At 35.0% G+C, this 10508-nt stretch overlaps 2 protein-coding genes and 1 long non-coding RNA gene across 3 annotated transcripts; all 3 read left to right on the forward strand.

Annotated features, from left to right (window-relative positions):
* On the forward strand, window positions 261-3260 carry LOC109326338. The gene is made up of 7 exons (XM_019559029.1): window positions 261-557; window positions 633-831; window positions 945-1181; window positions 1243-1730; window positions 1850-2250; window positions 2894-3008; window positions 3102-3260. The coding sequence occupies exons 1-7, from the start codon at window positions 261-263 to the stop codon at window positions 3258-3260; spliced, it is 1896 nt and encodes a 631-aa protein (XP_019414574.1).
* Window positions 3315-4478, forward strand: LOC109326339 (uncharacterized mitochondrial protein AtMg00810-like). Its single transcript, XM_019559030.1, has one exon. The coding sequence runs from the start codon at window positions 3315-3317 to the stop codon at window positions 4476-4478; it is 1164 nt and encodes a 387-aa protein (XP_019414575.1).
* On the forward strand, window positions 6761-7926 carry LOC109326225. The gene is made up of 2 exons (XR_002105222.1): window positions 6761-6902; window positions 7407-7926. It is a non-coding gene; the product is annotated as an uncharacterized LOC109326225 (long non-coding RNA).

A 10508-nucleotide genomic window follows, 5' to 3' on the forward strand; every position in this document is an offset into this window, starting at 1 on the left:
TATTTATTAAAATATACGTAAGTCTTGCATTATCCAATCAAACTCTTTAGTCTTGATGACGTGTCCTAACTACCTTGAGGCCTCAGTTTCTATAAAAAGAAATGAGGAGCTCTTATCTTGTAATAATGCAAAATATCTAAAACAGAATAACAGAATGAAGAGTCAGTTACTCTTCTAATTCTCTCTCATTTCTCTCTCAATAACTGCCTCAACTTCTTCTTCCTCAATTCTTTTACTATCTTTACATGGTATCATCACCAATGGCCACCGCCATGAATGATCCTCCTGTGGAAGCTTCTTCTCCGCCACTTCCGTCAAACATTGTTGCGCCGATTCGTGTTCATTCTTCCTTCTTCTCTCTACATGTTCCTACTGCAAAGTTAACTGAGCAAAACTACCTCACATGGAGTCAGTTCATGCTTGCGATGCTTAAATCTAACTGTGCCTTAAGGTTTGTTCAATCTACTGATATTCCTCCGCGATTTGTAACTAATTTGGAACGTGAATTAGGTAATGTGAATCCTGCATTCACGGCTTGGGAAGAACAAGATCAAGCCGTATTCTCGTGGATTCTAAATTCGATTTTTGAAACTCTACATCCTAGAGTTGTAGATTGTGTTTAATCCTGGCAGTTATGGAATGAGTTACATGCATTTTGTAATTCTCACACTAAGGCTAGGAGTCGTCAATTGAGATCTCAACTCAGATCCCTGACACAAGGATCCTCAAATATCTCGGAATTTTTCTCAAAAGTCAAAACCCTAACCGACTCATTGATCTCAATTGGTACTCCAATTTCGTTAGAAGAGCATGTTGATTGCATCCTCGATGGTTTGAATGAAGATTTTCATCATGTTATAACTTCAATTGAGAGTCAAGTTCTTCCTCCCTCAATTCATGACTTGGAGCAGTTTCTTCTTACTTTTGAATCTACAATGCTCAAGAAAATAAACATAAGTCTGTTTCAGATGCTCTATCAGCAAATATTGCTGCTCAATCTCCTCCACCGAATTTCGTTACTATGCCTCTTCCTATGCCTAACATGCAATCTGCTGGTTATAATACACCTCACAAATTTTCTTCACGCTCATTTCAGATTGCTTATGGGAGCTTCTTCCCTAATCTTCACACTGGTTTCTATCCTAACTCACGTGGTGGACGTGGTGGAAGACGTGGTGGACGTAACTCTCGGTCTAGTAGGGTTTCACCATGATCTGGTGGTTACTTCTGTGACTATTGCAGAAGACCAGGACATGATGTGTTATGCTCCTTATGATAATCACCATGGCACTTTGCATCCTGCTCATTTCTATGGTCATCAATCAGGTCCAGTTTATGGTTCTCCTAGCATGCCTTCCTCTCATGCTCATGCTTCTAGACATTACACTACTCCTCAACAATATCATCATCAAGACGATGCTACTAATCCTTCTGCACATAGAAATTCATCATTCCCTTATCACATAAATGCTTCTCACATGCATCTTGATGGCTCTGTTTTTCCCTCTCAGAATCAAGGATATGCAATGAATGCTCATACTGGTCATGACAATTCTAAAGCTTCTATGTGGTACCCTGACTCAGGGGCCACCAATCATCTTACAGCAAATCCAACCATGTTTCATGAACCTACTAAGAGTTTTGGACCAGACCAAATCTATATGGGTAATGGTACTAAAGCCTCTATTTCTTGTTGTGGTAATACCTATTTTAATTCTTCTAATCCTCTTGTTTGTCTTTCATTTTTGTTCCTACTATCACAAAGAACCTAATGAGTGTCTCACAGTTTGCCAAAGATAATTCCTGTTACTTTGAGTTTCATCCTAACTACCGTCTTGTTAAATCATAGGGTATTGATGAGGTTCTGCTTCAAGGGTCTCTCACTTCAGAGGGTCTCTATGCATTTCCAAATCTTGTTCTCAAGTCTGGCCAAACAAAGTCCTCTGCTGGTTTTAGTTCTAATAATGCTTTAGCATTAGTTTCCACTGTTGAAAGTACTAACTCTAGTTCTTTTCTTTTATGGCATTATAGACTAGGTCATGCTCATGAAGCAACTGTAAAAAATGTATTGACTCATTGCAATATGCCTTCAATAAATAAATCTGCTTCAGACTTTTGTTCTGCTTGTTGTTGTGCCAAAGCTCACAGAATATCATCTTTGCCTTCCACAAACACTTATACTAATCCTTTTGACCTTCTATATGTGGATCTATGGGGTCCCTCCCCTATGTGTTCTAATTCAGGTTTTAGGTACTATTTTTCTATAGTAGATGCTCATATTAGATATACTTGGTACTCAAACAAAAATCCATTACTCTTCATGTCTTTCAACATTTCCTCAAACTTGTTAACACTCAATTTCACAAAACTGTTAAGGCTGTTCAAAGTGATTGGGGTGGGGAGTTCAGAACCTTTACTAAATATCTAACCTCTCTAGGCATTAACCATAGAGTCTCTTGCCCTCATACTCACCATCAACAAGGGACTGTTGAAAGGAAACATAGACATATTGTTGAAACATGGTTAGCTTTATTGATTCATGTTAATCTACCTCTAGCCTTCTGGGAGTATGCCTTTACCACTTCTGTTTATCTTATAAACAGACTATCCACTCCTTCACTCAATAATACATCTCCTTATTTTCTTCTGTATAACATAAAACCTGATTACACCTTTCTAAAGGTCTTTTTGGTTGTGAATATTTTTCCTTGTTAAGACCCTATAACAACCACAAATTACAGTTAAGGTCATCTCAATGCACATTCTTGGGTTATTCCTCCATGCACAAGGGTTACAAGTTTTTGTCAAAAGAGGGTAGACTTTATATCTTAAAGGATGTTGTCTTCAATGAAAGTGTCTTTCCCTATGCCTCTGACTTAATCATACTAAACAGTCAGCTAAAAGTGTCTCCTTCATCAACCACATCTATCACTCATGAGTTTATTCCTAGAGTTACTTCTTCTCAATTTTCTCCTTTGTCATCTACTCAATCTCTGTCACCATCTCCTGTTCTCTCCAACTCCTTACATGTTAATGTTCCTACTCACTCCACAAACTTACATATAATGTCTCCCTTTAGCCAACCTTCCCTCACATCTTAGAGTCCTATTATTATATCATCTGACCAAGAACTTAATGATCATTCCACCACTGATAACAACACTGATTTAGTACCAACCCATCCTATGGTCACAAGATCTAAAGCTGGAATTGACAAATCTATAGTTCCTAGAGAGTTCCTCAGAGCACTCTTAGTTTAGACTGAACCTGCAACTATAAAAGAAGCCCTTGGTGATCCAATTTGGAAAAAGGTGATGCAAAAAGAATTCGATGCTCTAATCAAGTTAGGAACATGGTCTCTGGTTTCTTTTCCCACTCATAAACATGCTATTGGTTGCAAATGGGTGTTTAGGGTAAAAGAGAATGTTGATGGTTCACTAAACAGATACAAGGCTAGGCTTGTGGCTAAAGGATTTCATCAACAACCTGGTGTGGACTATACTAAAACATTTTCAGTTGTGGTCAAGCCTATCACAATCAGAATTCTTCTTACTCTTGCTGCTAAATATCAGTGGCCTCTAGAACAATTGGATGTCAACAATGCGTTTCTTAATGGATTACTAAATGAGGAAGTTTATATGGTTCAACCTGTTGGGTTTCATAATGGGGACAAAAATGTAGTGTGTAAACTTTATAAAGCTTTGTATGGCCTAAAACAGGCACCAAGGCAGTGGTTTAAGAAACTTAAATGTACAATAATTCAACTTGGCTTTCATATCAGCAGGTGTGATAACTCTCTCTTCATTCTCATCACATCAACATATAAACTGTTTGTTCTTGTGTATGTTGATGACATTATTGTTAGTGGTTCATCTAAGTCTCAAGTTCATAACATCATTGACAAGCTAAGTCACAATTTTGCTCTAAAAAGACTAGGCTTACTGGACTACTTTCTAGGCATAGAAGTTACTCATCTTCCAGATGGATCTTTGTTCCTTTCTCAAGCTAAGCATGTCAGTGATCTTCTACAAATGGCAAATATGTTATCCGCTAAACCAAGTACAACACCTATGGGCACTTCTTGTAAACTAACCAAATCTGGTTCAAATTCCTTCGAAGATCCTAGCTTGTACAGGTCTATTGTTGGAGCATTGCAATATGCCACTATCACCAGGCCAGATCTTACCTTTAGTGTCAACAAGGTTTGTCAATTCATGAGCCAACCTCGTATTCAACACTGGAGTGCAGTTAAAAGAATCCTAAGATATTTACAAGGCTTTACTTCTTTTGGTCTACATATTAGACCAGCTACTTCTTCCATTCCTCTGTCTGTTATGGCGTGTTGTGATGCAGACTGGGCTGCAGATCCAGATGACAGAAAATCCATCTCTGGAGCATGTGTATTCATTGGACCAACCATTGTAACATGGTGGTCCAAGAAACAACAAACTGTGTCTAGATCTAGCACAGAAGCATAGTATAGAAGTCTTGCCCTTGCCACTCAAGAAGTCATTTGGATTGAATCCTTATTTTCAGAACTTCAGTTTAAGCATCAGACTCCTCTGATTTTGTATGACACCTTAAGTACCCCGTGGCCATGGCACACAATCATGTTCTTCACAACAGAACAAAGCACATAGAACTAGATTTGTTCTTTGTCAGAGACAAGATCCAGTCCAAGGCTCTTAAAGTCAAGCACATCCCATCAGAACATCAAACTGCAGATGTTTTAACTAAACCTCTACCAACAACCAAGTTCACTGCCATGAGGAAGTGTCTCAGAGTAATAGATGGTTTATGCCTAAGATAAATAGTGATTCAATGTATTTTTTAGATGAAAGGGATGTATGGTTTCAGGGGGGTATATTAGAATATACGTAAGTCTTGCATTAGTCAATCAAGCTCTTTAGTCTTGATGACGTGTCCTAACTACCTTGAGGCCTCAATTTCTATTTTTTCTATAAATAGAAATGAGGAGCTCTTATCTTGTAATAATGCAAAATATCTAAAACATAATAACAGAATGAAGAGTCGATTACTCTTCTAATTCTCTCTCCTTTCTCTCTCAATAACTGCCTCAACTTCTTCCTCAATTCTTTTACTATCTTTACAGTATTCATACCATCTCAGTGGTCCATAGAGGCTTTCATACCATCTCAGACACCAACTATCTTAAAGGGCTTAAGTATTTTTCGAAGGCTTTTATGTCTAACAGAAAACAACGAAGCCACCGCGCCAAGCAATAAGTTCGATGGGCTCAACTGACATAGTATATGCGTTTTGGTACATGAGTAGCTTTTGTTAGGGGTCGAGACTCAGACAGTGAAGGACCCACTTTGGCCATAGTGGGGGCACATGCCCCCACAATTTTTAAGAAAAATTATAGCATGTACATTTTTTCCTCCATCATATGTTCATACTTATTGTAGCATTTGAGTTTAATTCTAGCTTTCATATTACCAGTGGTAACTGCAATAGTTAAAAGAGCTTTTTCTGCTATGAATAATATAAAAAGTTAGATGTGAAATTGTACGTGAGATGAATGATTGAATGGTTACTTATATGGAGAGAGATATTTTTTATAGTATTGAAAATGAAAAAAATGATTTGATGTTTTGAAATTTCATTGTTGTCGTATAATACTATTATCATAGTTTTTTTGGTATGGTTGACACTTTGTAAGGATTGAGTACTTTATGTACTTACATTAGTAACTAGTATGTCTGATTATAAAATAATATATTTTTAATGCTATAGTGATATGTCATCCCCACACTCAATTTTTAGGCCCCGGACTCAGCTAGACCTCATGTGTGGCTAAAATTAACAAGTTGTAAAAAATCCTTTTTTATTTTTACATTGAGGCCAAATCTGAACCTCTTATGTAGTCCAGGTGCTGAAGGATAAGGGTTGTATTATGAGCAACAAATACAACTGAAATTTCTCCAAATTTTTCCAGTCGAAATATGCTTTAAGGGAATTATTTTTATTGACGTCTTACAGTCCTGCTTATATTAGTGGGAAGTTTAGAGCTATAAAGCTGATTTATGATTATTCTAATGATGGACACTTTGAGCTGGTAGCAACATTGTGGTTAAATAGGAAGAGTATTATTTTGAACCTTGATTGTGTTTCTATTTCTGATTCTAATGAGTAAATCTGATCACATTGAGGGAAATGGGAAAAAAAAATCATATAGAATGGGTTGAGGTAAGAGAGGGGTATCACAGAATTGGAATTGAGTTGTTGGTGGTTTTGGCCTGGGAAGGAGTCTTCATGGTTTTCCCAGTGTTCATCCCCTTTCTTCTAGTTTTCTGGCCTGAGATCCCTTTGGTTGGTTAATTTCTGCCTAGTAAATTTGATTTCCTATCAGTATCGTGCAAAAACAGCCTGTTCTTTCTGCCCCATCTGAATGTAACACAAATACTGTATAGTTTTGCCTAAACTTGTGTACTCATGTAGTTAAGCAATTTTTTTATATAATTGTATAGGGTTTCTAAAGGTGTGAGAGATCTACCCGGGAACTTCCAGTCTGCCACCAGTACTGTTCCTTCCGGCAAAGCACTCGTGTACTTTGGTTTGCTTCTGGCCAGTGGGGTTTTCTTTGTTTTCATAGCATTTACATTGTTCCTGCCAGTCATGGTAATTATGCCCCAAAAGTTTGCTATAAGCTTTACTCTTGGGTGTGGATTTATTATATGTTGCTTCAGTTTTTCCCCCAGCAAATACTGTCTCTTTGATTTGATTGCACATGTTTGATGCTTCTTTCTAACTGTCTCTTCTTTATTATTTTTCAGAGGCTTCCTTTCACATTGACTTTTATTGGCAGCATGATTGGTACCCTGTATGTCTCAATGGTGCTCCATAGCTACATTCTCTCTGTGCTGTTCTCTGTTGTACAGGTATCAGTTTCATGTATCCTTAAAATGCGTCTTTGTTGCTTTGCCCTTCCTCATGTGTTATTATTAGCATTTTCTGTTGATTTAAGTATGTGTGAAGGTGTTGAATTTTGAGTATAATCCCAAATTCATTATAGCAGTTAGCATCAGTTCCTTCGCAGAGCTAATATAAATTTAAGTGATCCTATTTACAAGCCCCTGGTGGCTGGTTTATGTGATAGGTGTGTATCTAATAACATGGTTCCTGCAAATGGGGGTGTGGGAATAAGTGTTCCTTAAGGTTTGTTTGCAAGTCTGGTTTTTGGAGGGTAGTGGAGGAAAAAGAAAGGTTTGGAAGTTATGAAATATACTTATGAGATGGCGCTGAAGCCTTCCCCTTCATTTCCCCTCTCTCCAAAATCCAACTCGCAAACAGATCGTAAAATGTTTTGTATTTATTGTAAGTCTTGTTTCCTTGTAAAAGTATTAATCTTCCATTGATATTGAAGTTTTCAATTATACTCACAGGTTCTCTCCCTGGGGTACTATGCTATATCATATTTTCCTGGTGGATCTGCTGGAATGAAATTTCTCACTTCTGCTCTTACCTCCTCAATTATGAGATGTTTTGGGAGGTGAAATTTTTTCTATATGGCAGTTCACTTGTAAATTTTGCCTCGTAAGATATATTAGTTAAAGCTTTAAACTGACCTAAGAATATTGCTGAGGTAAAACATCCTTTAACACCTTAGAATCGGTTTGTGAATTGAGTTTTGGAGGAGAATGAATAAGACTTCAAAGTCATCTCACAAGTGTATTTCATGACTATGAAACCTTCCCTTTCATTTCTCGCAAACAACATAAAAGAGTTCAAAATGTTTGTTCCCACTGTCATCCCTGATTGAAATGATTTGCCTCTTAGCCTCAAATATCTAATTGAAAATCAACATTGTTGTTTTTACTTTTCCTGTTCTCTCATACAAAATGGAATTTAAAATACCTTTACTTGAATTAGAATTTAATTTATGGCCTTTTAACCTCCTGTTAACTAAGTGTCTGAATTATCATCTATTGTTTATTATTTATAATATTTTTTATTTTATTACCTTTTTATGATTTTTTTGGCTAGAGTTACCTTTTTATGTTTAGCTCAAGTGGTTATGGATGTACGAATGGATGGTAACATGCAATTATTATTAACATTTAGCAGCAAAAGAATGGTAACGTGCAATGTCTTCATCATATTAATGGCAAAACCTGATCAACCAAACTAAATAAGGGGCTTATTAACTGAAAATTGCTAGAGCTGATGGAAGTAAACTTCCCAACCAAATATATAAACATTCAAATCATTCACAAAATATCCATATTTATATCATTTCATATATTAAATTATGTTTTTATATAGATAAGTAGTATTCCAGATGAAAAATATTATATTATTATATTTAATCAGGTTTAAGGTTGAGTTTAGGTTTAAAAGTTAACTAGCAAGTTACCCGTGTATTTTCACGGGACGGTATTTTTTACTGCATGATTAAGAACACATATTACATGTGCATATATAATTAAGAATATGTATGTTGTTCGTGCCTTCGCATGGTTAAAACCATATATGTTACCGATGCATTCATAATGTTAAAAACTATTAATTATATATAAAATCATACTGTCAGACCATACGGTTTAACTCCATACGGTTTAACTGTTTAAATCGGATAAACTTAATTTGTGACATCTTCTGGTTTAACATCTTGCTTGACTTTCCCAACATTTTTTTTACACATACATAACATATATAATTAGTAGTGTCCTATTAATCAAAAAAATCATCAATAAATTTATAATTTCATTATTATAATATTTGATTCTAAACTAAGATTAGTACAAAAATAAATATTATTATTTGACTCTAAAATAACTACAAACAATATGTTATGATTCATATTATTATTATTTTAATATTGCTATAATAACATTATATTTTAATATTGCATGGGTAATCATATTCCTTTTATTTTTAAATAAATTATATACATTATAGAGTTAATTTGTTGTATCATCATCTTATTATATTTGATCGTTTAACTTAATTGATTAATTGTGTATGATATCATTTTTATAATTGATCCATAAAATTTGAGTTTTTATATTTATTTATTACATCAAAAATATAATTATTTATTTATCAATATAAGTATAATTATGCAATAAGTTTCTAATGTTAAATAATTGTGTAATATTCTCAATTAATCATGCACGTTATATAATTCAATAAATCAGAATAAATTATAGATTAAAGAATCCAGATATAAAAAAATTATCGGAAATGATGTAAAACATTAATGAGTAGATATTACTCAATTAATATTTCATAAATTCATTAAATATAATACTGCAAATTTATATTTCATTTTTGTAACTGATCCATAAATTCAAACAACAATTGAATATAAATTGAATTAAATATTAATATTCCGAAAATTTATTATTTACGATTTGACAAATTTATATCATTAATAAACATTGCTTAAAATTAGGAAATTATAAATAATTTAATCAAAATATAAATCAAACAAATGTTAGGAAAGGAAAGTTTTGCTTAGGGGTGGCAAAAAAACCCGTACCCGCGGGTAAAATCTGCACGGGTACGGGCACGAGTCACTAACGGGTACCCGCGGGTTTTACAAATAGGTTTTTAAAAAATACTCGTAGTATAAACGGGCAGACACGGGTATTGTATTACCTGTGCCCGCGGGTACCCGCTATATTTGTAATTACAATATTATCCTTACTTTTAAAAAACATACCCTAAAATCACACCTCACAAAATTCATACAGGTTTTCCAAAACTCCCTAAACCCTTCCCTATTTCCCATTCTAGTGGTTGTTCCATCAAACCCATATTTCCCCTTCTCATTCTAGTTTCCAGCCAACACACAAATACACAATATCTCCTTCCCTGTGAGGTGGCGGCAACGACGACGTGAGGCGGCAACGATACAACAAGGTGTGTTTCTCTCTCTTAGATACACCTTGGTTCTGCTTATAATTTATTTTCATGGCAATTATTTGTGGTAGGGTTTGTTTGACGTGTAAGAATGAGACAACATATAACATATGTGTTCTATATCTATTCTATATTTGGTCTATTTTGGTTCCACTAAAAAGTTAAAATGAAAGAGAACAAGACAAAGCATCCCGTTCCATTCTGTTTTGTTCATGTGCATAGAGATGTGAACATTATTTTCCTTTGGCTTTATTTATATGGTGAAGCAATACATATTCCTAGGCAGGTGGTGTATTAGGTTTTAGGGGAAAATGGTTTTCAAGTATAGTAATTTAATTAGAGACATCTAGACTATCAATTATGAAGGGGTTTTCAGTTACAACCGCATAGTGGTCATTGTGGGATGGTGTAGTGCAATGTGGTTGTCACAGCTGGGATGCCGCGACCATATCAGATGAAATAAAGTTTTTTAGTTTTTAGACATTTCATCTTCTCCAAGCTGTGTTAAAGGGAAATAGTTGTAATTGTTTTTTTCTTTAAAAAATGGGGTGAGAAAACATGCAGAAGCTTGAAATTTTACTTGGCTTACTAACAAAATGCTGGAAAAATTGCTTAGGAAT

Source organism: Lupinus angustifolius, chromosome LG14, assembly GCF_001865875.1.
Source record: "Lupinus angustifolius cultivar Tanjil chromosome LG14, LupAngTanjil_v1.0, whole genome shotgun sequence".
In the NCBI taxonomy this organism is placed as follows: domain Eukaryota; kingdom Viridiplantae; phylum Streptophyta; class Magnoliopsida; order Fabales; family Fabaceae; genus Lupinus; species Lupinus angustifolius.

Excerpts from the sequence above, each read along its gene's own strand:
- LOC109326339 (XM_019559030.1), top strand. The coding sequence starts at position 3,315 with ATGCAAAAAGAATTCGATGCTCTAATCAAGTTAGGAACATGGTCTCTG.
- LOC109326338 (XM_019559029.1), top strand. The coding sequence starts at position 261 with ATGGCCACCGCCATGAATGATCCTCCTGTGGAAGCTTCTTCTCCGCCA. Across the intron at positions 558-632 it reads GGGAAGAACAAGATCAAGCC|TTATGGAATGAGTTACATGC; the intron begins GTATTCTCGTGG and ends TAATCCTGGCAG. Across the intron at positions 832-944 it reads TGTTGATTGCATCCTCGATG|AAAATAAACATAAGTCTGTT; the intron begins GTTTGAATGAAG and ends ACAATGCTCAAG.